At 36.8% G+C, this 26,700-nt stretch overlaps 1 protein-coding gene across 13 annotated transcripts in view; it reads right to left on the bottom strand.

The window, feature by feature from the left end:
• The window catches only part of GPHN (gephyrin), a 682,735-nt gene that overhangs the window by 508,050 nt on the left and 147,985 nt on the right, over positions 1–26,700 (bottom strand). For all 13 annotated transcript variants that reach the window (XM_054448596.2, XM_063651689.1, XM_063651690.1 and 10 more), the window contains exon 2: positions 3,244–3,322. In XM_054448596.2, the coding sequence (XP_054304571.1) occupies positions 3,244–3,322 (79 nt within the window). The remainder of the gene's footprint in view (positions 1–3,243; positions 3,323–26,700) is intronic.

The raw sequence follows: 26,700 nt of genomic DNA, 5'->3' as shown, positions 1-26,700 counted from the left end.
CTCTGATGCAGTAAGCCCCTCATCTAGCTCTGACTACTCTTGGTTTAAACATTGTTTTATATCATATATTCTTAATAAAACTCATTACAGTTTTATTTCTGTACTTTGTCCACAGAAATTCTGTATCTGCTCATTTATCCAATTAAGACATATAATACACTACTCTGAGTATCAATATTGACTAGATAAGCCTGGGTTTCCTTAGCCTAATTTTTATTGCTCTATTATTCTGTCTTCCTTTCTAACAGTATTGAGGCTAAAATTCTTAATTCTTATTTACCATCAACTCTTTTCAGTATCAGCAGCTCAAATGGGTGAATCATAATACAAATCTGCCAGGCACATTAACATACAAAGCATTCACTCAACACACATCTTATTCTAATAATTTTTATTTGGAACATGTATTAAAATGACATGTATACAATTTTAATAACCATCAGACTAGTCTGGAGTAGTTATCAAATGACAGTAATTCTTTGAGGAGGAGTTTTTTTTTGTTTTTTTTTTTTTTTTTGAGATGGAGTCTCGCTCTGTCGCCCAGGCTGGAGTGTGGTTGGGCGATCTCTGCTCACTGCGAGCTCTGCCTCTGGGTTCATGCCATTCTCCTGCCTCAGCCTCCTGAGTAGCTGGGACTACAGATGCCCGCCCCCACGCCTGGCTAATTTTTTGTATTTTTAGTGGAGACGGGGTTTCACCGTGTTAGCCAGGATGGTCTCGATCTCCTGACCTCATGATCCGCCCACCTCGGCCTCCCAAAGTGCTGGGATTACAGGCGTGAGCCACTGCGCCCGGCCGAAGAGATTTTTGTAAAAACACACAAAAAATTTCTGATATACTTCCTATTCAATGTTGCACCATTAACAATTCAGCTCCCTGTAGGACCATCTAGTATATCTGAATCAATGAAAAGTAGTGAACATTTATGTCAAGAGTCTGAGACAGAAAAGAGGCACCTAGCTTAAAAAAAAAAAATCCTCACCTACAATGTACATACTAAATGAATACTGCAATCAGACAGGAACTCAGAATAAAATATTTCCCATCATAACAACACGTGTGTGTGTGTGTATCTATATATATATATATATATATATATATTTCCACATTCGGCATTACTTTCTCTAAAAGATTTTACCTAATGAGAAATATATCTTTAAAATATGAATTAAAGTCATCAATAGTATATCCTGACAGTTCTTAATAAAGAAAAAATTCCTTAGAAAGGCAAGCAGGCAGGAGCAAAAACAAACTCTTTCTCCAGGAATGCTGACATTCTTACATACTAGACTAATCCAAGAGGATAATGGCAGGTTAAGAGAATGATGCTATATTAAGATATTTCTGGCTGTTTTAATACAGGTACACTGAGAATTATTTTGTCCTTCCAATGAAGTAGTCTGAGATGAATTTTTGTTTTAGAATACTAAAATTAAATATAGAATTTAGTAGTAGGTTAAATGATGAATGTTATTCTACATTCCAGGAAGAAGTAACAAGTTTTCCCAAAACATGACAATTGATTATTATAATCCATTATTCAAGTGTAATTCTTCAAATCTTTTATATAATTGGAGTTCACATGAGCAAATTTTTTTCATCATATTGCTGCATTAAACAGATATACATTCTTATTTTACTAAAACATATCTTACAAATAATACAATAATAATTTTTTTTTTGAGATGGAGCCTCGCTCTGTCACCCAGGCTGGAGTGCAGTGGCGCAATCTCAGCTCACTGCAACCTCCACCACCCGGGTTCGAGAGATTCTCCTGCCTCAGCCTCCCAAGTAGCTGGGACTACAGGCACATCTCACCACGCCTAGCTAATTTTTGTATTTTTTGTAGAGATGAGGTTTCACCATGTTGGCCAGGATGGTCTTGATCTCCTGACCTCGTGATCCACCCACCTCAGCCTCCCAAAGTTCTGGGATTACAGGCATGAGCCACTGCACCTGGCCAGTAGTTTATTTTATTCATTCAAATAAGCAAAGTCTTTTGTGGAAATTGTAAAGTTTCTACCCATATCCATAAGGATAGTAGAACTCTTAATGCAATTAAATGTTATTCACTAGGTATATTTACATCCTAACAGAATTACGTTGTTGGTTAAATTTTCACAGGACTCAAAGGACAACTGTAAATCTTCATAGGGATAAAAATCAAGGAGGAGGAATATTTGCAATCCTTTTATGTTAGAAAAAGAAAGATTGAGAAAAGAAAAAAATGGAGAGAGGTAGACTTGGAAATGCATTCTGAACTCACGACATCATATATAAACTTCAATATTCAATACATTTTCAGCACTCTCATATTTTTTAACATGACTAGTCAATCATTAAAGAATCAATAATCTTCAAGTTCAAGATATTCTTGTGTTTATTCCTCACAAAATTCTCAATGACTTATTAGTGACTCCCGTGGGAGGGTATATTACATGTGATCTGGGAGATGGATTTCCTATTAGGACATATTTAATTGTATGCATTATATGTATCATTAAAGAAGGCACCTGGCAGTATTCAATTTTCTTTACTCTGCTTCGCAGGCTTAACTAGTTTTAATTATTATTATTTTTTTAATAAACAGTGATCTTATTGGCAAGGTATGTTCATAGATAGTATGCATATTTACCAGTAAATATAAAAGTGTAAAAAAATTTATGAAATAGAAAGTGACATTATTGTAGAGTATATGTATTAGAAAGATATGCTAATAAAGAATGGGACTGACTGATGAGCAAAAAAACTAAAAACTGAAATCTATAAAACTCTCCAAAATTCTTGTGCCATATGTAAAACACCAGAAATATATCTAACATATTCAAATGTATATTGTTATAACAAATAACTATTTTATATTTCTAATTATAATTACAAATAATTACTATAAATAATATATTCATAAAACTTCAAATTGTTGTAAACAAATTCAATCTCTCTTTCCCAAGCAAATCAACTACTAATCATCTTTCTTGGCTAGTAGCTACTGCCACATTGGCAAGATATCATCAGCCATCAGCATTCCTCCTTGAAAATCAATCATTAATCATAACATCATTCCTTCTAAAATCTATTCTATTTCTGAACTGTTCTGTCAGACTTCAATACGTGTAAAACGCATTATTAGAAAAGAAAAAACTGTTGTACCTTAAATAAGTTTTCACATAAAACTCTTTTGAGAAAAGGAACACTAATAATAAAGTTTTAATTTATACTTAATACTGAAAGCAAAATACTCACAAAGAAGGATCTTGTACGAGATCTTTGAGATTTATCCCACTGCGGTCTTCTGCAAGATTCCTGAAGCAACTATCACTCACTAAATAGGAATGCGGAAAAGAAAAAAAAATTAATTTTTGTTTACATTTCATTTAAGTTATTGCTGACCAAAAGACATTTTGAAATGAAAAATAGCTTTTTTTTTTCATTTTTCCCCAAACATTAATATTGATTTATTTATAGGCCTGGTGAATTTAGCAACAAATATTAATATTCTAAACAGGCCAACATTTCAATAACAATCCACTACTTTAAGCACACCAACTCTATACAAATACATTACATAAAACAATAAACATGTCGGTCTAAATTTTGTTCTTACTGTTACAAGATTAATTTACTAGTACACAGTAGCAAGTCACTGCCCCCACAAGAACTAGGAAAAAAAGAGACAAACTACAAAATCATATTTTTAAAAATATTGGCGAACAATGGAAATAGAAAGGAGAAACTAAATTTGCAGGATGATTAATATCTCTTAAGTCAGCTAATCCTACTGATTATTTTAATTTCTGGAAGGATTTGCCATTTAGACACAGACTAGCTAAGAAAGAAGGACACTACTAAGGAAAAGAAAAACCAGCACAGCTCTTGATAATTTGTAAGCTGGCATGAAAAACTGGAATCTGATGAAGCCCAAAATTACAGACAGTTTTCTTCCTGAAAAATTTGCTGAGTGCCAGAATTACCTAAGAGGATTTGGGGCAGCAGTTGGGAGAACAGGCCATGGGGCAAATAATAATCCCTGTAATGTTGTGGTGATTAGAAGACAAAGTCACACTAGAACAGATGGAGCCTACCACTGTGAGGATAAAATTTTAATAGGTCTTCCCACAAGATATTTGCTCTCAACCAAAAGCATCCCCTTAGTGGGTGGGGAGCAGGAGGAAATGAGTAAAGGGAGCAGCACCAGAAAGGTAGAGTAAAATCTCCAACAATTTTACAGTATATAAATACAAAGTCACCAGACAGTAGAGTCTGCAACACAATAGTTCTTGTCATTAGGACATTTAAAATCAAAGGCATTCTAAGTGTATCAAAAGCTGCCACCCAGACTTGATGCAGTAAGATTCATAATTGAGTTGAGGTGATTAGCACTTGATCTTATCTAATACAGAATTGAAGAAAAATAATATTTAGTTCAATTTCTGCTGCTCTATTATAAACAATATTTGGTATATGATAAAAATTATAAGGTATGGAAAGGGGCACAAAATGTGACTAACAATCAAGGGAAAAGAGAATAAACATAAACAGACCCACAGATGATACAGAGTTAGAAGACAAGGACTTTAAAAAAGATCTTCAAAGTAGATGAAAAAAGGAAAACTTCAACAAAGAATGAAAATCTATTTTAAAAATTAAACAGTGATTTTATATCTGAAAAACACACTATCTCCAATTAAGCAGTTGGTGGGTGGGTTTTATAACTGACTGAATACAGCAAAGCACAGATTAGTGAATTTGAATATAGGTCAGCAGGAAATATCCACACTGAAGCAGAGCAAGAAAAAAATGAAATGAACAGAGCATAAGAGATATGTGGGAATTAAACACTTCAACACAAATATAATTCCAGTTAGAATAAAGCAGACAGAAAGTGAGGAGAAACAATACTTTCAGAAAAAGTTAAAAATTGCTGAGACTAGCCCAAAACTGATACAATATATTAATGTTCTGACTTAAGAAGTATGGCAAACACCACACTGGCAAAGGTGAAAAAAAACACAACCAACACTCAAAATGCTGAAAATCAAAGATAACGAGAACACTTTAACAACAGTCAGAGGGAGAAAAAAGACATGACTTTCAAAAGAAAAACAAGAAAACCTAAAGCTGAATTTTTAACAGAAACTATCAAATACAGAAACAATGGGACAATATGTTTAAAATACTTGAGATAAATTCTGAATCCAAAAGTTTGTACCTTGATAAAATATCCATCTAAAAATGAAGGCACCCATGTGTGCCACCTCTGAACTCACAGACTGGCTCAACCAGGGCCTGCTACAACTACAGTCAGCACATAAACAGGGAGACTTCGGGCCTGAGGGCCAGCCCACCCAGTGCGTACCACAAATGATGACCTCATGAACTCCAGTGGTAAGGCCACCACGTGCCTCCAATCACCACCCAGGAGCCCAAGAACAGCCCACTGCTAACACTGCCAGTGCCTGTGCACAACCCTTAGGAGCCAAAGAACAAGCCCACCAAATATCCCTGTCCCCAGAAAAGTCTTGTCGCTGACTCCATGAACAACCTCACCTGAACCCCCCTGGGAAACTGCAGACAGGGCTAACATTATTTAGAGCCAAAGTAATCATACAGAGACTACACTAATGCAACCACCTGAACCAAAGCCAAAACTCTCTACCCAAATGACACTATAGATATGTCTACAGAAAAAAGTTTACCTAAAAAAGCTAATCCAGAAAACTGAAAGAAGAAATCGCTAACCATATACACAGTTATCAATGTAGGGAGGGATGCAAGACACATGAAAAAGGAAATATGACACTGCCATGAAACACAATAATTCTCCAATAACAGAGCCCCAAAAGAAAAACTATGAAATAACTTAAAAAATTTAAATGATAATCTTTTAAAACTTACTAGATAAAAAAGAACACAGATAGAAAATGTACATAAATCTGAAAAAAAAAAACAACTGGTGATCTAAATGAGAAACTAAATAGAATGTCATAGAAAACAACAACTAAACAGAAATCCCAGAACTCAAGAATTCAATGATTAAAAATAAAAAAATACAATTGAAAGCTTCAACAATCAACTAGATCAAGTAGAACATAATTTTAGTACTTGAAGACAGGTTTTTAAAAATAACCTAGACAAAAGGAAAAAAAAATTTAAAAAAAGAATGAATAAACCTACATGACATGGGAAACCATCAAGTAAATAAATATTCACATTTTGTGAATTATAGAAGGAAATGAGTATAGAAAAGGCATAGAAAACTTTTTTGGTAAAATAATGGCTGAATACTTCCCATATTTTGAGAGAGAGACATCAAGATCCAGAAAGGTCAAATGTCCCCCAAATACTCAACCCAAAAATGTCATCTCTGAGACACATATCTCTCAAACTGCCAAGAGTCAAAGACAAAGAAATAATTCTAAAAACAGCAAAAGGCATTACATATAAGGGAATCCCTTTCAGACTAACAGCAAATTTCTCAGCAGAACCATTATAAGCCAGGAGAGAAAAAAAATGGTTTAAGCAAAGTACTAAAACAAAAAATACCTACTGATTAATAATACTATACCAAAAAAGTTATCCTTCAAAAATGTGTGTCCAAATGGATCTAAAGATGGCTTACAGAATATATTTGGTCCAACTGCAGCTGTTGGAACAAATATGGCCTGTAAACCATTTTAGATCCATTTTTTGACATCAGCACATAGAACATTCTACAAGACGGACCATATGTTAGGCCACAAGACTGGCTTCAAGAAATTTTCAAAAATCAGTATTATATCAAGTGTCTTCTCAAACCATAATAGAGTAAAACTAGAAATTAGTAACAAGAGGAACTTTTGAAATTCTACAAATACATGAAAATCAAAAATTAATCAGATTAATCAAGAAAAAAAGAGAAAAAACCCTGAGAAACTTATGGTTCAATGAAGAAATTTAAAAAGACACCAAAAAAGTCTTGAAACAAATTAATATAGAAACAGCAAACCAAAAACTTATAATGTACTGAGAAATAGTACTAAAAGGGAAGTTTACAGCAATAAACACTTAAACCATTTGAACAATTTCACTTAATCAATCTGACAAAGCACCTCAAGAAACCAGAAAAGGAAGAACAAGCCAAACCTAAAAGAAGAAGAAGGAAACATCAGAGCAGAAGTAAATAGACACAAAAACCAACAAAGGATCACAAGAAACATTGGTTTTATGAAAACATAAACTATATTTACAAACCAGTAGCTAGACTAATCAAGAAAAAAGGAAGACTCAAATAAGTAAAAACAGAAATAAAAAATGAGACGTTACAACTGATACAACAGAAACACAAAGGACCACTAGAAATTATTATAAACAACTGCACACTAAGAAATTAGAAAACTTATATTAAATGGATACATTCCCGGACACATACAATCTCACAAATTAAATCAGGAAGAAATAGAAAACCTGAGCAGATCAATAATGAGTAACGAAATTCAACAACGCTTCATGCTAAAAACTCTCAATAAATTAGGTATTGATGGGACGTATCTCGAAATAATAAGAGCTATCTATGACAAATCAACAGCCAATATCATACTGAATAGGCAAAAACTGGAAGCATTCCCTTTGAAAACTGGCACAAGACACGGATGCCCTCTCTCACCACTCCTATTCAACATAGTGTTGGAAGTTCTGGCCAGGGCAATTAGGCAGGAGAAGGAAAAAAAGGGTGTTCAATTAAGAAAAGAGGAAGTCAAATTGTCCCTGTTTGCAGATGACATGATTGTATATCTAGAAAACCCCATCATCTCAGCCCCAAATCTCCTTAAGCTGATAAGCAACTTCAGCAAAGTCTCAGGATACAAAATCAATGTGCAAAAATCACAAGCATTCTTATACACCAATAACAGACAAACAGAGAGCCAAATCATGAGTGAACTCCCATTCACAATTGCTTCAAAGAGAATAAAACACCTAGGAATCCAACTTACAAGGGATGTGAAGGACTTCTTCAAGGAGAACTACAAACCACTGCTCAATGAAATAAAAGAGGATACAAACAAATGGAGGAACATTCCATGTTCATGGGTAGGAAGAATCAATATCGTGAAAATGGCCATACTGTCCAAGGTAATTTATAGATTCAATGCCATCCCCATCAAGCTACCAATGACTTTCTTCACAGAATTGGAAAAAACTACTTTAAAGTTCATACGGAACCAAAAAAGAGCCCGCATCGCCAAGTCAATCCTAAGCCAAAAGGACAAAGCTAGAGGCATCATGCTACCTGACTTCAAACTATACTACAAGGCTACAGTAACCAAAACAGCATGGTGCTGGTACCAAAACAGAGATATAGATCAATGGAACAGAACAGAGCCCTCAGAAATAATGCCGCATATCTACAACTATCTGATCTTTGACAAACCTGAGAAAAACAAGCAATGGGGAAAGGATTCCCTATTTAACAAATGGTGCTGGGAAAACTGGCTAGCCATATGGAGAAAGCTGAAACTGGACCCCTTCCTTACACCTTATACAAAAATCAATTCAAGATGGATTAAAGACTTACATGTTAGACCTAAAACCATAAAAACCCTAGAAGAAAACCTAGGCATTACCATTCAGGACATAGGCATGGACAAGGACTTCATGTCTAAAACACCAAAAGCAATGGCAACAAAAGCCAAAATTGACAAATGGGATCTAATTAAACTCAAGAGCTTTTGCACAGCAAAAGAAACTACCATCAGAGTGAACAGGCAACCTACAAAATAGGAGAAAATTTTTGCAACCTACTTATCTGACAAAGGGCTAATATCCAGAATCTACAATGAACTCAAACAAATTTACAAGAAAAAAACAAACAACCCCATCAAAAAGTGGGCAAAGGACATGAACAGACACTTCTCAAAAGAAGACATTTATGCAGCCAAAAAACACATGAAAAAATGCTCCTCATCACTGGCCATCAGAGAAATGCAAATCAAAACCACAATGAGATACCATCTCACACCAGTTAAAATGGCGATCATTAAAAAGTCAGGAAACAACAGGTGCTGGAGAGGATGTGGAGAAATAGGAACACTCTTACACTGTTGGTGGGACTGTAAACTAGTTCAACCATTGTGGAAGTCAGTGTGGCGATTCCTCAGGGATCTAGAACTAGAAATACCATGTGACCCAGCCATCCCATTACTGGGTATATACCCAAAGGACTATAAATCATGCTGCCATAAAGACACATGCACACGTATGTTGATTGCGGCACTATTCACAATAGCAAAGACTTGGAACCAAGCCAAATGTCCAACAATGATAGACTGGATTAAGAAAATGTGGCACGTATACAACATGGAATACTATGCAGCCATAAAAAATGATGAGTTCATATCCTTTGTAGGGACGTGGATGAAATTGGAAATCATCATTCTCAGTAAACTATCGCAAGGACAAAAAACCAAACACCGCATATTCTCACTCATAGGTGGGAATTGAACAATGAGAACACATGGAAACAGGAAGGATGGAACATCACAGTCTGGTGACTGTTGTGGGGTGGGGGGAGCGGGGAGGGGTAGCTTTAGGAGATATACCTAATGCTAAATGACGAGTTAATGGGTGCAGCATATCAGCATGGCACATGTATACATATGTAACTAACTTGCACATTGTGCACATGTACCCTAAAACTTAAAGTATAATAATAATAAAAAATAATAATAATGAGTAACGAGATTAAATCGGCAATAAAAAAGTCACCTAACAAAAAGCCCAGGACCAAAAAGCTTTAAAAGAAGAGCATCTATTTTGCTGAAACTCTTCCAAAAAATTAAAAAGGTGGAAATTCTTCCTAATTCATTCTATGAGGTCAATGAATGAATTGATTGCAACAACAATCACAAAGAAAACTAGAGGTCAATATCCATGATTAGCATAGATGCAAAAATCCTGAACAAAATACTAGGAATCTGAATCCAATGGCACATCAAAAAAAAAAATATATATAGTATGATTGAGTGGAATTTATCCCAGGTATGCGAGGATGGTTAAATAGACGTGCTACATCACATCAACAGAATGATAGATGAAAAGCAAATCATATGATCATCTCAAATCCAAAGAAAGCATCTGATAAAATTCTACTCCCTTCATAATAAACACTCTAAAAATTAAGTATAGAAAGATTATACCTAAACACAATAAAGTCCAAATATGAAAAACACCCAGCCAATATCACACTCAATGGAGAAAAGCTAAAAGCCTTTAAGAACTAGAACAAGAAAAGAATGTATACTTTTACAACTTGTATTTAAGATAGAACTGGAATTCCTTGTAAGAAAAATTAGGCCACAAAAGGAAATAAAGTTCATCTAAATTAGAAAAAAGAAAGGCAAATTGTCCCTCTTTGCAGATGACACAATCTTACATATAAAAAATCCTAAAGACTCTTCAAAAAACTCTAGGAAGAAAAATAATAGAAACTGGGGATTCCAAAAGAAGGGAGGTTGGGGTTGAAAAATTACCTATTGGGTACAATATTCACTAGTCAGATGATGAGTAAACCAGAAACCCAAATCCCACCATTATGCAATATATACACATGTAACAAACCTGCACATATCCCTCCTGAATCTATAAAAGGATAAAATATCTTTGAACTGCTAAACAAATTCAGTAAAGTTGCAGGATACAAAATTAACATGCACGAATCAGTGATGTTTTTATAGAATAACCAACTAGCTGAAAAAAAAATCAGGAAAGCAATCTCATTTGCAGTCAATACCTGCTAAAAAGAATAAAATATCTAAATGGTGTTGGAAAATTGGATATTTATATGCAGAAGAATGAAAGTAGATCCTTCTCACCACAAAAATCAACTCAAAATGGATTAAAGATTTAAACCTGAGACCTGAAATTACAAAATAACTGCAAGAAAACATGTAAGAAATGCTTCAGGACATCTGTCTAAGCAAAGATTTTAAAGATTTCAAAGGCACAGGCAATAAAAATAAAAATAGACAAATGGAACTATACCAAACTAAAAAGCTTCTGTAGAGCAAAAAAAGAAGATCAACAGAGTAAAGAAATATAGTATGTTGAACGAAAGAAAATATTTGCAAATTATTTACCTGACAAGGGAATAATGTCCAGAATAGATATGGAACTCACATAACCCATCAAAAAATCTGATTAAAAACTGGAAAAAGAGGCCGGGCACGGTGGTTCACGCCTGTAATCCCAGCACTTTTGGAGGCCGAGGCGGGCAGATCACGAGGTCAAGAGATCGAGACCATCCTGGCCAACATGGTGAAACCCCGTATCTACTAAAAATACAAAAATTAGCCGGGCGTGGTACATGTCTGTAGTCCCCAGCTACTCAGGAGGCTGAGGCAGGAGAATCGCTTGAATTCGGGAGGCAGAAGTTGCAGTGAGCCGAGATCACGCCATTTGACTTCAGCATGGGCAACAAGAGTAAAACTTCGTCAAAAAAAAAAACCAAAAAAACAACAACAAAAAAAAACTGGAAAAAGAATCTGAATAGACATCTCAAAAGAAGACAAACAAATAGCCAACAAATATATGAATGAATGCTCAACATCCCTAGTCATCAGGGAAACATAAATCAAAACTGCAATGAGATATCATCTCACCCCAGTCGGAATGGCTATTATAAAAGACCAAAGATAAGATATGCTGGTGACGACAAAGAGAAACAGGAACTTATGCATTGTTTGTAGGTATGTAAATTAGTATAGCCATTATGAAAAACAGTATGGAGGTTCCTCAAAAAGTAAAAATTTAACTACCATCTGATCCAGCAATCACAGGAATGGGCATTTATCAAAAAGCAAGGAAATCAATTATGTCAAAGGGATACTTACATTCCCATGTTTACTGCAGCATGATTCACAATATCCAAGATATGGAATCAAACTAAACATCCATCAACAGATGAATGGATAAAGAGAATGATGTGGCGTATATACATAATTGATTGCTATTCAGTCATAAAAAAGAGAGAGAGAATTAAATACAGTCATAGACAGCAACATGGATCACCCTGGAGGACATTATGTTATGTGAAATAAGTCAGAAAGATAAATACTGCATGTTCTCATGCATATGTAGTATCCATTAAAAACAAAAAAAGAGGTCATAGAAGTAGAGAGTAGAATTGTGGTTGCTAGAGGCTTAGAAGGGGAGTGGGTAGGGAAGGATGGGAAGAGGCTGGTTAATGAACACAAACTTAAAGCTAGACAATAGGAGCAAGGACCAGGCGCAGGGGCTCACGCCTGTAATCCCAGCACTTTGGGAGGCTGAGGCGGGTGGATCATGAGGTCAGGAGATCAAGACCATCCTGGCTAACATGGTGAAACCCTATCTCTACTAAAAATACAAAAAATTAGCCGGGAGTGGTGGTGGGTGCCTGTAGTCCCAGCTACTCGGGAGGCTGAGGCAGGAGAATGGCATGAACCCAGAGGCAGAAGTTGCAGTGAGCCGAGATCGCACCACTGCACTCCAGCCTGGGCGACAGAGCTAGATTCCGTCTCAAAGAAAAAAAAAAAGAAAAGAAAAATAGGAGTAAGCTCTAGTCTTTACAGCACTGTAGTATAAATATGGATGACTAGAATTTATTGTATATTTTCAAAAAACTAGAAGAGAAGCTTTTGAATGTTCACAGTAAAGAGAATTGATAAGTGTTTGAGATTATGGATATGCTAAATACCCTGATTTTATAATTACACATTGTATAAATGTATTGAAATATCACTCTGTAGACCATAAATGTGTGCAATTACTACATGTCAGCTAAAAATAAAGGAAAAAATGTGAAGGTGAAATAAAGACTTTCTCGGGCAGTAAAAAAATTGGCTAATTTGTTGCCAGGAGCCCTGACATACAAGAAATGTTAAAAGAATTTCTTCAGAAAGAAGAAAAATGATTATCAGTCAGAAACTGAGATCTTCTTAAATAAACAAAGTGCGTTAGAGAAGAAATAAATGAAGGTAAAGTAAAAATTTTTCTTTTTCCTAATTTAACATAATAGTTTGTTCAAAATAATAATAGCAACAATGTATATGATTACATAGTCTTATATATACACATATTCTTCTGCATGCTTTTATAAAGTTAAATGAATTCCAGTAAGCATACACTGGGTAGAAGAGAGGAATCAGGATTATTTTCTCACACTGCTTGTGAATATAGTGTTATTGGACTTGGTTTAGTTGAAATGTATATTAAAAACTCTAGGATGACCATTAAAAAATAAAAACAGGCAGGGTGTCGTGGCTCATGCCTGTATTTCTGGCACTTTGGGAGGCCGAGGTGGGCGGATCATGAGGTCAGAAGATCAAGACCATCCTGGCTAACACGGTGAAACCCCGTCTCTACTAAAAATACAAAAAATTACCTGGGCGTGGTGGCACCCACTGGTAGTCCCAGCTACTAGGGAGGCTGAGGCAGGAGAATCGCTTGAACCCAGGAGGCGGAGGTTGCAGTGAGCAGAGATTGCGCCACTGTACTCCAGCCTGGGAGACAGAGCCAGACTTTGTCTCAAAAAACTAATAAAAATAAAAATTAAAAACAGACGCATAACTGATAACGCTATGACAAAAGAGAAATTCAAATTACACAAAACGTTCAATTAGAAACACAAAAGGTAGAAGAGTGGGAGACAAAACAAGAACAAAGGTCAAAAGCAACAAATAAAAAAGTTTAAAATATGGTAGCTATTAATTCACCTACATCGATAATGATGTTGAATGTCAATGGTCCGAATGCACCAATTAAAAAACAGAGATTGTCAGGGTAGATTAAAAAAATAAGGTCCAATTATACGTTTTCTACTAAAAAATCCACTTCAAATTTAAAATACTTACAGATAAAAGTGAAAGGATGGAGAAAGAAATGCCATGCTGACACTGATCAAAAGAAAGTGACAGTAGCTGTATTAATTTCAGACAGAGCAGATTTCAAAGCAAGAAAAGTTTTCAGGAATAAAGAGGGGCAATATGTTATGATAAAGGGAGGAATTTTCCAAGAATACATAACAGTCCTTAGCATATGTACACCTAACAACGGAACATTAAAATATATGAGGCAAAAACTGATAGAAGTGGAAGGAGTAATAGATGAAACCCCTGTTATAGTTGGAGACTAACAACCCTCTATCATAAATGAACAAATCTCACAAGAAAAAAATCAATAAGGATACAGCTGAACTCAACAGCACTAATAATCAATTTGATATACTCTCATCTATTGATGACTTCATCCAATAAAAGCAGAATACACATTCTTCTCAAACTAACATGGAACATTCACCAAACGGACCACATTCACATCTTACCACAAAATTATAGTGTTGGCTCTCAGACCATAATGGAATTAAACTAGAAATCAATAACAGGAGAATAAAAGAAGTATCCCCAAATACCTATAGATTAAACAAAACACTTCTAAAGAACATGTCAAAAATAAATCTCAAAATATATTTAGAAATATTTTTATTTAAATAATGATACCATAATTTATCAAAATGTAAGGGAGGCAGTAAAAGCAGTGTTTAGAGGGAAATTTATAACATTGAATGCATATATTAGAAAAGAAGAAAGATTTAAAATTAATAATCTAAGCCTCCACCTTATCAAACTAGCTATATGAGAGCAAATTAAATCCAAATTAAGCAGAAGCAAATAAATAACAAAAATTTGAGCAGAAATCAATGCAACTGATAATGGGAAATCTAAAGAGAAAAATGAATGAAACCAAAAGGCGATTCTTTGATAAAATCAATACACCTCTCGCCAAGTTCACTGAAAGCACAAATCATGAATAACAGAAACAAAGAGGAGATATCATTGCAGATGTCATAGACATTAAAGAGATAATAAAGGAATATTATGAACAAGACATGAATCAACAATTTGATAATCTTGATGGAATAAACCAATTCATTAAAGACACAAAGTTCACAAAAGAAGAAACAGTTTGAATCAATAATTAATAAAGCCTTTACATATATATTTAAAAATTCAAAAAGAGAAACTGATGTAAAGATTTCATGGCATTAATGTAATTATAAGCCAAAACAATGATTATATGCAAAACTTATATTACGATAGTCATTTAACAACTGCAAACATTGTTTGAATTCTAAGTACTTTCAAGCTGTTTTATGCTGTTGAAAGTTAACACATTCTTTTTGTGACAACAGTTAAAGAAGCAAAATCTCCTTTCCTGACAAACGGGCAGCAGATAAATTTTCAAATTACATTTCCAGCCAAATTTTTTTGACCTCATGCAAATTGAAAAGAAATTTCCATAAAAGTCTATTCAACTCTACAACTGAGAACTTTCCACTTCTTATCTTCATTAAGTGATTAATCTGTAATGCAATGACACACTCAAAGGCACGAAAACCTAACAGAATTCTAAAAATGTATTCCAAATGATTAATATGCCAAGTTAAATCAAGATAATGGATCAAGATTAGTATGTGCCACATATACACCATGGAATACTATGCAGCCATAAAAAATGATGAGTTCACGTCCTTTGTAGGGACATGGATGAAATTGGAAATCATCATTCTCAGTAAACTATCGCAAGAACAAAAAACCAAACACCGCATATTCTCACTCATAGGTGGGAATTGAACAATGAGAACACATGGACACAGGAAGGGGAACATCACACTTCGGGGACTGTTGTGGGGTGGGGGGAGGGGGGAGGGATAGCATTGGGAGATATACCTAATGCTAGATGACGAGTTGGTGGGTGCAGCGCACCAGCATGGCACATGCATACATATGTAACTTACCTGCACATTGCGCACATGTACCATAAAACCTAAAGTATAATAATAATAATAATCATAATCATAATAATAAAAGAAAAAAAAAGAACATTTTCTCAGTGTATCACAGTTCTAAAGGTACTATTTATTATATTGGTATCCTAGGAACAGAGTGAAAAAAGGCAAAGAGGTAATTTAGCACAGTCTTTTTCTGCTAAAATCAGAGTGTCTCTCATCTCTGCCTGAATCCACTACATTGTGATTACTGAAATACATATTATAGAATATCTACTTATTTTGTGGATTTAGGCAATGATTATGATTATTACTTTTCTCACATCTAAAAATCAAATTTATATTATACATGAAGACATTTTGTAAAGAAGTTTTGGTCTCTATAAAAATGAATACTTAATAGAAATGTAATATTATTTTAGGTTATTTGAATTGTTAGGTTTAAGAAAATAAAATGTTTTTTAAATCTATTACTTTTAACAACACTGTAACATTTATTGGTTTTGCAATAAAATAAATCCAGAAAAAAAAAAAAGATTAGTATGTGCCAATAACAATTTTCACGAAAAGACATTTGCAAGGATAAAACACTCCATACAGATTAGCATTAACAGATGAACATGTGCAACTAATTTTGATGACAGGGAACACAAACTATAAACCCTACTAAATATAAACTCTAAACTGTTATTTCCACCATCTTTCATTCTTCATATTAGTAAACACAAATTATAAACATTGTACTCCATTACTATTAGTAAATTTTGATTTCATAAATCAAAAAAATCTGAGAAAATTTGTTTTCTTTCTTATAAGTACCTAAGTACAATTCTCAATTTTGCCTCTTGGCCCACAAAATCTAAAATATTTAACATATGGCCTCTTTTTATTTATTTATTTTTTTCTGAGATGGAGTGTTGCTCTGTTGCCCAGGCTAGAATGCAGTGGTGTGATCTCGGCTCACTGCAACCTCCACTGCCTAGGCTCAAATGATCCTTCTCCCTCAGCTTCCCAAGTAGCTGGAACCACAGGCGTTTGCCACCATACCCAGCTAAATTTTTTTTGTATTTTTGTTAAGACTGGGTTTCACTGTTGCTCAGGCTCGTTTTAACTTCTAAGCTCAAGCAATCCACCCACCTCGGCCTCCCAAAGTGCTGGGATTACAGGCATGAGCCACTGTACCTGGCAGAAAACGTTTACTAACCACTTTTTGACAAGAACCAGTAAAATTACGAGGCATTATAGAGAGCCAGTTACTACTGTAATTTCTGATACCTGCATGAATATAGCATATGCCTATGACTTTCCAGAGAGGATGCAAATTGATTTATGATCTCCTCCACTGCTTTATATTTCTGGTGAAAGCATATTAAAACTCAAGTTCTACATGAAATCTTCCAAACATCTTCAACCAACCCCACAAAGTTTCTCCTACCAATCCTAGCCAAAAGGGATTCACTGGAGACCTACCAGGGAGCCAAAACTAACATGCCTACACAGGAGTAACATGGAAAACCTTCCTCCTTACCTACCAAGGAGGCCAAGTAAAAAACCCAACTTCCACCTCGACCTTGGAGCAAAGAGGTAGAGGGACTACTCTCAGATGAAGTGTCAGAATGAGACAGCTACACCAGATAATTTAAATAAAGACTACATTCTCATAAGACCCAAAATGTTCAGGTTTTATTAAAAAAAAAAGTTGTCATACAAAGAACCAGGAAGATCTCAAACTGAATGAAAAAAGGCTAATGACAGGTGCTAAGACTAAGGCAGCAGAGATGCTAGAGTTGCCTGAAAAAATTTTAGTCTTGTCATGATAAAAATTATTCAAAAAGGAATTATAAAAACACATGAAATAAATTTTATGAGCAAAAAGTCACAGCAAAGAAAAAGAATCTTAATCAAGAAGTAGAAGATACACAGGAAGACCAAATAGAAATCTGATACCTGAAAAACACAATAACTGAAATACAAAACTTAATGGATGTGCTCAATACTAGAATGAAAGAAACATGCGAAAACAATCAGCAAGCTAGGAGATAAAACACTAAAAGTCATCCAATCTGGAAAAGAAGAAAATGGTTTGGAAAAAAAATAAAGCCCCCAAGAATTGTGAAACAATAACAAAAGAACTAAAGTTAGTATCATCCCAGTGTCAAAGAAGAGGGATAAAAGGATAGGCTACATTAAAAAAATAATAATAATAACAACTCAATATAGACATTCAAGAGTTTAAAAAACCTGAAAGAGGGTATAGTTAATGAAATCCACACCAAGATTTATGATGGTCAAATATTCGAAAACTAAAGACAAAAGAAATATCTTTTTTTTTTTTTTTTTTTTTTTTGAGACAGAGTTTCACTCTTGTTGCCTAGACTGGAGTGCAATGGCGTGATCTCAGCTCACCACAACCTCCGCCTCCTGGGTTCAAGCGATTCTCCCGCCTCAGCCTCCTGAGTAGCTAGGATTACAGGCATGCGCCACCACGCCCAGCTAATTTTTGTGGTTTTAGTAGAGATGGGGTTTCTCCATGTTGGCCAGGCTGGCCTCGAATTCCCGACCTCAGCTGATCCATCCATCTTGGCCTCCCAAAGTGCTGGGATTACAGGCGTGAGCCACCATGCCCGGCTCGAAATACCTTAAAAACAGCGGGAGAGGACTGGCCTAGCTAACATAGCCAAACCCTGCCTGTAATCCCTGCTACTCAGGAGGCTGAGGCAGGAGAATTTCTTGTACCTGGGAGGCAGAGGTTGCAGGGAGCCGAGATAACGCCATTGTACTCCAGCCTGGGCGACAGTGCGACACTCTGTCTCAAAAAAAGAAAAAAAAAAAAGCAGCAGGAAAGTGGGAAAGGCAATACAAATGACAATCAATTTCTTATCAGAAACCAGAAAGGCCAGAAGGAAGCACTTTTTCTTTTTTAAGTTCAGGGGTACATGTGCAGGATGTGCAGGTTTGTTACACAGGTAAACGTGTGTCATGGGGGTTTGTTGTAACAATTATTTCATTACCCAGGTATTAAGCCTAGTATCCACTAGTTATTTTTCCTGATACTGTCCCTCCTCCCACCTTCTACCCTCAAGTAGGCCCTGGTGTGTGTTCTTCCTCTATATGTGTCCATGTGTTCTCACCATTCAGTTCCCATTTCTAAGTAAGAACATGTAATATTTGGTTTTCTGCTCCTGTGTTAGTTTGTTAAGGATAATGACTTCCAGCTCCATCCATGTCCCTGCAAAAGACATATCTTCATTCTCTTTTGTGGCTGCCTTATATTCCATGGTGTACGTGTACCACATTTTCTTTATCCAGTCTATCATTGATGGGCACTTGGGTTGATTCCATATGTTTGCTATTGTCATAAGTACTGCAATGAACATATGGGTGCATGTGTCTTTATAACAGAACGACTTATATTTCTTTGGGTATATACCCAGTAATGGGATTGCTGGGTCAAATGGTATTTCTGATTTTAGGTCTTTGAGGAATTGCCACACTGTCTTCCACAATGGCTGAACTAATTTACACTCCTACCAAGAGTTTATAAGCCTTCCTTTTATCCACCTCACAAGCATCTTGTTATTTTTCAGCTTTTTAATAATAGCCATTCTGACTGGTAGGATATGATATCTCACTGTGGTTTTGATTTGCATTTCTCTAATGATCAGTGATGTTGAGCTTTTCTAAATATGTTTGTTGGCTGTATGTACATCTTCTTTTGAGAAGTATCCATGTCCTTTGCACATTGTCTTAATGGGGTGGTTTTTCTTCTAAATGTATTTAAGTTCCTTATAGATGCTAGATATTAGACTTTTGTCAGATGCACAGTTTGCAAAAATTTTGTGCCATTGTGTAGGTTGTCTATTTACTCTGTTGATAGTTTCTTTCACTGTGCAGAAGCTTAGATCCCATTTGTCAATTTTTGGTTTGACTGTAATTGCTTTCAACACCTTTGACATGAAATCTTTGCCAGTACCTATGTCCTGAATGCAGTTGCCTAGGCTGTCTTCCAGGGTTTTTATAGTTTTGGGTTTTACACTTAAGTCTTTAATCTACCTTGAATTAATTCTTGTGTATGGTGTCAGGAAGGGTCTAGTTTCAATTTTTGACCTATGGCTAGCCAGTTATCCCAGCACCATTTATTGAACAGGGAATCCTTTCCCCATTGCTTGTTTTTGTCAGGTTTCTTCAAGATCAGATAGTTGTACATGTGTGGTCTTATTTTTGGAGTCTCTATTCTGTTCTTTTGGTTATGTGTCTATTCTTGTATCACTACCATGCTGTTTTGGTCACTGTAGCCCCATAGTATAGTTTGATGTTGGGTAGTGTGATGCCTCCAGCTTTGTTCTTTAGGCTTAGGATTGCTTGGGCTATTCAGGCTCTTTTTTGGTTCAGTACAAATTTTAAAATAGTTTTCTCTAGTTCTGTGAATGGTAGTTTACAGAACTAGATGTCAATGGTAGTTTAATCAGAATAGCATTGAATTTATAAATTGCTTTGGGCATTTTGGCCATTTTACCAATACTGATTCTTCCTATCCATGAGCATGGAATGTTTTTCCATTTGTTTGTGTAATTTCTCATTTGAGCAGTGATTTATAGTTCTCCTTGTAGAGATCTTTCACTTTGTTGTTAGTTATATTCCTAGGTATTTTATTCTTTTTGTGGCAACTGAAAAGGGGAGTACATTCATGATCTGGCTCTCATCTTGTACTGTTGTTCATGTATAGGAATGCTAGTGATTTTTGCACATTGTGTATCCTGAGACTTTGCTAAAGTCGCTTATCAGCTTAAGAAGCTTTTGGGCTGAGATGACTGGGGTTTTCTAGATACAGAATCATGTCATCTGGAAACAGGGATAGGTTGACTTCCTCTCTTCTTATTTGAATGCCCTTTATTTCATTCTTTTGCCTGATTGCTCTGGCCAGAAATTTCAATACTATGTTGAATAGGAGTGGTGAGAGAGGACATCCTTGTCTTGTGCCGGTTTTCAAGGAGAATGCTTCCAGCTTTTACCCATTCAGTATTATGTTGGCTGTGAGTTTGTCTTATATGGCTCTTATTAGTTTGAGGTATATTCCTTCAATATCTAGTTTGGTCAGAGTTTTTCAAGTAAAGGGATGTTGAATTTTATCAAAAGTCTTTTCTGAATCTCTTGAGATAATCAAGTGGTTTTGGTCTTTAGCTCTGTTTATGTGATAAATCACATTTATTGATTTGCAATGATGAACCAAGTTTGCATCCCAGGGATAAAGCCTATTTAACTCTGGTGGACAAGCTTTTTTTTTTTTTTTAATTAAAAAATGTTTTTATTTAATCCAATACAGTAGGTTCATAATGTTATCATTTCAAAATGTAAACATTATAAAATTATTAATAAGATATTGTGCATTCTTTTTTGGGTGGTTGGAAGATTCAATATTTTTTAATATTTTATATAGATATATAGTTTTTATTATACTTTAAGTTCTAGGGTACATGTGCACAATGTGCAGGTTTGTTACATATGTATACATGTGCCATGTTGGTGTGCTGCATCAACATTAACTCGTCATTTACATTAGGTATATCTCCTAATGCTATCCCTCCCCCCTCCCCCCACCCCACGACAGGCCCCGGTGTGTGATGTTCCCCTTCCTGTGTTCAAGTGTTCTCATTGTTCAATTGCCACCTATGAGTGAGAACATGCAGTGTTTGGTTTTTTGTCCTTGCGACAGTTTGCTCAGAATGATGGTTTTCAGCTTCATCCATGTCCCTACAAAGGACATGAACTCATCCTTTTTTATGGCTGCATAGTATTCCATGATGTATATGTGCCACATTTTCTCAATCCAGTCTATCACTGATGGACATTTGGGTTGGTTTCAAGTCTTTGCTATTGTGAATAGTGCCACAATAAACATACATGTGCATATGACTTTATAGCAGCATGATTTATAATCCTTTGGGTATATACCCAGTAATGGGATGGCTGGGTCAAATGGTATTTCTAGTTGTAGATCCCTGAGGAATCGCCACACTGTCTTCCACAATGGTTGAACTAGTTTACAATCCTACCAACAGTGTAAAAGTGTTCCTATTTCTCCACATCCTCTCCAGCACCTGTTGTTTCCTGACTTTTTAATGATCACCATTCTAACTGGTGTGAGATGGTATCTCATTGTGGTTTTGATTTGCATTTCTCTGATGGCCAGTGATGATGAGCATTTTTTCACGTGTCTGTTGGCTGCATAAATGTCTTCTTTTGAGAAGTGTCTGTTCATATCCTTCGCCCACTTGTTGATGGCGTTGTTTGTTTTTTTTCTTGTAAATTTGTTTGAGTTCTTTGTAGATTCTGGATTTCAGCCCTTTGTCAGATGAGTAGATTGCAAAAATTTTCTCCCATTCTGTAGGTTGCCTGTTCACTCAGTTTTTTGAGATAAAGCTTGATGTATCTTTTTGGATAAGCTGGATTCAGTTTGCTAGCATTTTGCAGAGGATTTTTGCATCAGTATTCATCAAGGATATTGGCCTGAAGTTTTCTTTTGTTTTTGTATCTCTGCGAAGTTTTGGTGTCAGGATGATGTTAGCCTCATAGAATGAGTTAGGGAGGAGTTCCTCCTCTTCAACTTGTTGGAATAGTTTCAGTAAGAATGGTACCAGCTCTTCTTTGTACATTTGGTAGAATTCAGCTGTGAAGCCATCTGGTCCTGGGCTTTTTTTCTTTTTTTTTTTTTTTTTTTGTTGGTAGGCTATTTATTCCTGCCTCAATTTCAGAACTCGTTATTGGTCTGTTCAGGGATTCAATTTCTTCCTGGTTCACTTTTGGTAGGGTGTATATGTCCAGGAATTTATCCATTTATTCTAGATTTTCTAGTTGTTATAGATAGAGGTGTTTATAATATTCTCTGATGGTTGCCTGTACTCCTGTGGGGACAATCGTAATATCCGCCTTATCATTTCTGATTGTGTTTATCTGATTCTCTCTTCATTAGTCTATCTAGTGGCCTATTTTATTAATCTTTTCAAAAAACCAACTCCTGGATTTATTGATGTTTTTAATGGCTTTTCTTGTCTCTACCTCCTTCAGTTCAGCTCTGATTCTGGTTATTTCTTGTCTTCTTCTAGCTTTGGGATTTGTTTCATTTTGATTTTCTAGTTCTTCTCATTGTGACATTAGGTTGTTAACTTCAGATCTTGCTAGCTTTCTGATGTGGGCATTTACTGCTATAAATTTCTTTCTTAACACTACTTTAGCTGTGTCCCTGAGAATCTGGTACATTGTATCTTTGTCCTTATTAGACTGAAAGAACTTGATTTCCGTCTTAATTTCATTATTTACCCAAAAGTCATTCAGGGGCAGGTTATTTAATTTTCATGTAATCGTGTGGTTTTGAGTGAATTTCTTCAGACTTTAGTTCTAATTTGATTGTGCTCTGGTCCAAGAGACTGTTGGTTATTATTTCAGTTCTTTTGTATTTGCTGAGCAGTGTTTCACTTCCGATTATGTGATCTTTTTTAAAGTAAGTGCCACATGGTGATGAGAAGAATGTATAGTCTGTTGTTTTTGAGTGGAGAGTTCTGAAGATATATATCAGTTCCATTTAATCCAGATCTGAGTTCAGATCCTGAATATCTTTGTTAATTTTCTGTCTCAATCTGTCTAATATAGTCAGTGGGGTGTTAAAGTCTCCCACTATTATTGTGTGGGAGTCTAAGTCTCTTTGAAGGTCTCTAATAACTTGGTTTATGAATCTGGGTGCTCCAGTGTTGGGTGCATATATATTTAGGATAGTTAGTTCTTCTTGTTGAATTGAACCCTTTACCATTATGTAATGCCCTTCTTTGTCTTTATTGATCTTTGTTGGTTAAAGTCTGTTTTGTCAGAAACCAGGATTGCAACCCCTGCTTTTTTCTGTTTTCCATTTGCTTTGTAAATTTTCCTCCATCCTTTATTGAGCCTATGTGTGTCATTCCATGTGAGATGGGTCTCTTGAAGACAGCAGACCATTGGGTCTTGTTTCTTTATCCAGCTGGCCTCTCTGTGTCTTTTAATTGGGGCATTTATCCCATTTTCATTTGAGGTTAGTATTGTTATGTGCAGATTTGATCCTGTCATTATGATGCTAGCTGGTTATTTTGCAGACTTGTTTAAAATAACTTGTGGTTACTTTATAGTGTCATTTGTCTGTGTACTCCAGTGTGCTTTTGCAGTGGCTGGTAACGATTTTTCCTTTACATATTTAGTGCTTCTTTTGGGAGCTATTGTAAAGCAGGTGTGGTGGTAACAAATTTCCTCAACATTTGCTTGTCTGGAAAGTATCTTATTTCTCCTTTGCTTATGAAGCTTAGATTGGGCAGATATGAAATTCTGGGTTGGAATTTCTTTTTTCTTTTTTCAGCATGTTGAATATTGGCCTCCAATCTCTTCTGACATGTAGGTTTTCCACTGAGAGGTCTGCTGTTAGTCAGATGGTCTTCCCTTTGTAGGTTGCCTGGCCTTTCTCTCTGGCTGTCCTTAACATTTTTTCTTTCATTTTGACCTTGGAGAATCTGATGATTATATGTCTTGGGGATGATCTTCTTGTGGAATATTTTACAGGGGTTCTCCCATTTCCTGAAATCGAATGTTGGTCTGTCTAGCTAGGTTGGGGATGTCCTCATGGAAGATATCCTGAAATATATTTTCCAAGTTGGTTCCATTCTTCTCATCTCTTTCAGGTACACCAATCAGTCATATATTCAGTCTCTTTACATAATCTCATATTTCTCAGAGGTTTTGTCCATTCTTTTTCATTCTTTTTTCTCTATTCCTGTACGCCTGTCTTATTTCAGAAAGACAGTCTTCAAGCTCTGGGATTCTTTCCTCCACTTGGTCTATTCTGCTTTTAATACTTGGAATTACATTATGAACTTCTTCTGTTGTTTTCTTAAGTGCTATCAGGTTGGTTACGTTATTCTCCATACTGGCTATTTTACCTTGTCAGTTGCTGAAATGTTTTATCATGATTTGTAGCTTCCTGCATTGAGTCAGAAGGTGCACCTGTAGCAGAATGAACATCAATTTTATCCACATTCTGAAGTCTACTTCTGTCATTTCGGCCATCTCGGCCTCTACCCAATTCCAAACCCTTGCTGGAGAGGTGATGTGGTCATTTGGACAGAAGAGGGCACTGTGGCTTTTTAAGTTTTCAGCGTTCTTGTGCTGATTCTTTCTCATCTTTGTGGGCACATCTACCTTCAGTCTTTGAGGCTGATCTTTGGATTTTTTTTTTCCTTTTTACAGTCTGGCCACTTTTCCACAGGGCTGCTGTGGTTTGCTGGCCATCTGCTCCAGTCCCTAGTCGCCTTAGGTTTTCCAATACCTGAGGGTATCACCAGTGAAGGCTGCAAAACTGCAAAGATGGCAGCCTGCCCCTTCCTCTGGGAGCTCTGTCCCAGAGGGGTACAGACTTGGTTGCTGGCCCAAACACACCAGTAGGTGGTGGCTGGAGACACTGGTTGGGAGGTCTCACCCAGTCAGGAAGAGTGGGATCAGGGATCTGCTTAAAGAAGCAGTCTAGCCACACTTTTATAAAGCAGCTGTGCTGTACGGGTGTACCACTTCTGCCCCTAGTTAGCTTGGGCTCTCCAAAGTCTGTAAGCTAGGGAAGTTGCTGAGACAGCAAAAATGCCAGCCCACTCCTCCCTCTGGGAGCTCCGTCCCAGGAAGGTTTCAAACCTCTTAGCCACAGAACATCCATGGGAGTGACTGGAGGACACAGTTGGGAAGTCCTGCCCTGCAAGGAGGAACAGATCAGGGACTGCTTAAGGAAGCAGGATGGCCACGGTTTCACAGAGCGGCTGTGCTGTGCTGGGGTACTGCTTCTGCCCTGGTGGGCGTGGGCTCTCCAAAGCCCACAGGACAGAATGCTGAGTTGCCCAAACAGCAACGATGGCGCCCCCCCCACCTCCCCCTGGGAACTCAGTCCCAGGGTGAAATCAAAACATTGTGAACCAGAGAATACAAGTGAGGGTGGCTGGAGGGTCCAGTCAGGAGGTCCTGCCCAGAGATGAAGAACGGATCAGGGTTCTGCTTAAAGAAGTAGTTGGCCATGTTGTGTTAGAGCAGCTGTGTTGTGTTGGGGCATCCCTTCTGCCCTGGTCGGTTTGGACTCTCCAAAGCCCACAGGCTGGAAAGGCTGAGTTGTCCAAACAGCAGAGATAGTAGCCTGCCCCTCCCCCTGGGCACTCAGTCCCAAGGAGAAATCAAAACTCTGTCAGTTGGGAGGTCCCACCCAAGAAGAGGATTTGGATTGAGGATCCCTCTTAAAGAAGCAGTCTGGCCACATTTTGGTAGAGCAGCTTTGCTGTGCTAGGGGATCCCTTCCATGCCCGGTCAGTTTGGACTCGCCTAAGCCCACAGGCTGGAATGGCTGAGTTATCCAAGCAGCAAAGATGGTAGTCTGCCCCTCCCCCTAGGAATTCTGTTTTGTCCCAGGTAGGTACAACTCTGTTGCTGGGGGCTGGCTGAAATTCCAAGCCAGTGGGTCTTATCCTGTGAGAAGCTGTGGAAATGGGGCCCACAGATCAATGCTGCTTAGCCCCTTGGATTCAGATCCCTTCCTAGGGGTAAATATGGATGTCTAACCTCCCGTCCTGCCTAAGTTGCAATCACATTTGTTAGGGATACTAGAGCCAGAGTATGTAAAGTTCCCGGGTCTCCATGCATGCCTGAGCAGCTTTTCTGTTGAGACTATACACAGTTCTGTGTGTCAGACCGAAGGCCCCGGTGGAATGGATTCACAAGGGGATCTCCTGATCAGACTTGCAAAGATCCGTGGGAGGGGCATGGTTTCCCAGGGTCACATATTCACTCACTGCTTCCTTGGGCAGGGGTAGGTTCTCTTGTATCCATGTTGCTCCCAGGTAAGCTGTTGCCCTGCC

Source organism: Pongo pygmaeus, chromosome 15, assembly GCF_028885625.2.
Source record: "Pongo pygmaeus isolate AG05252 chromosome 15, NHGRI_mPonPyg2-v2.0_pri, whole genome shotgun sequence".
In the NCBI taxonomy this organism is placed as follows: domain Eukaryota; kingdom Metazoa; phylum Chordata; class Mammalia; order Primates; family Hominidae; genus Pongo; species Pongo pygmaeus.
The sequence above is the reverse complement of the archived record's forward strand: the minus strand, read 5'-3'. Positions and strand labels throughout refer to the sequence as shown.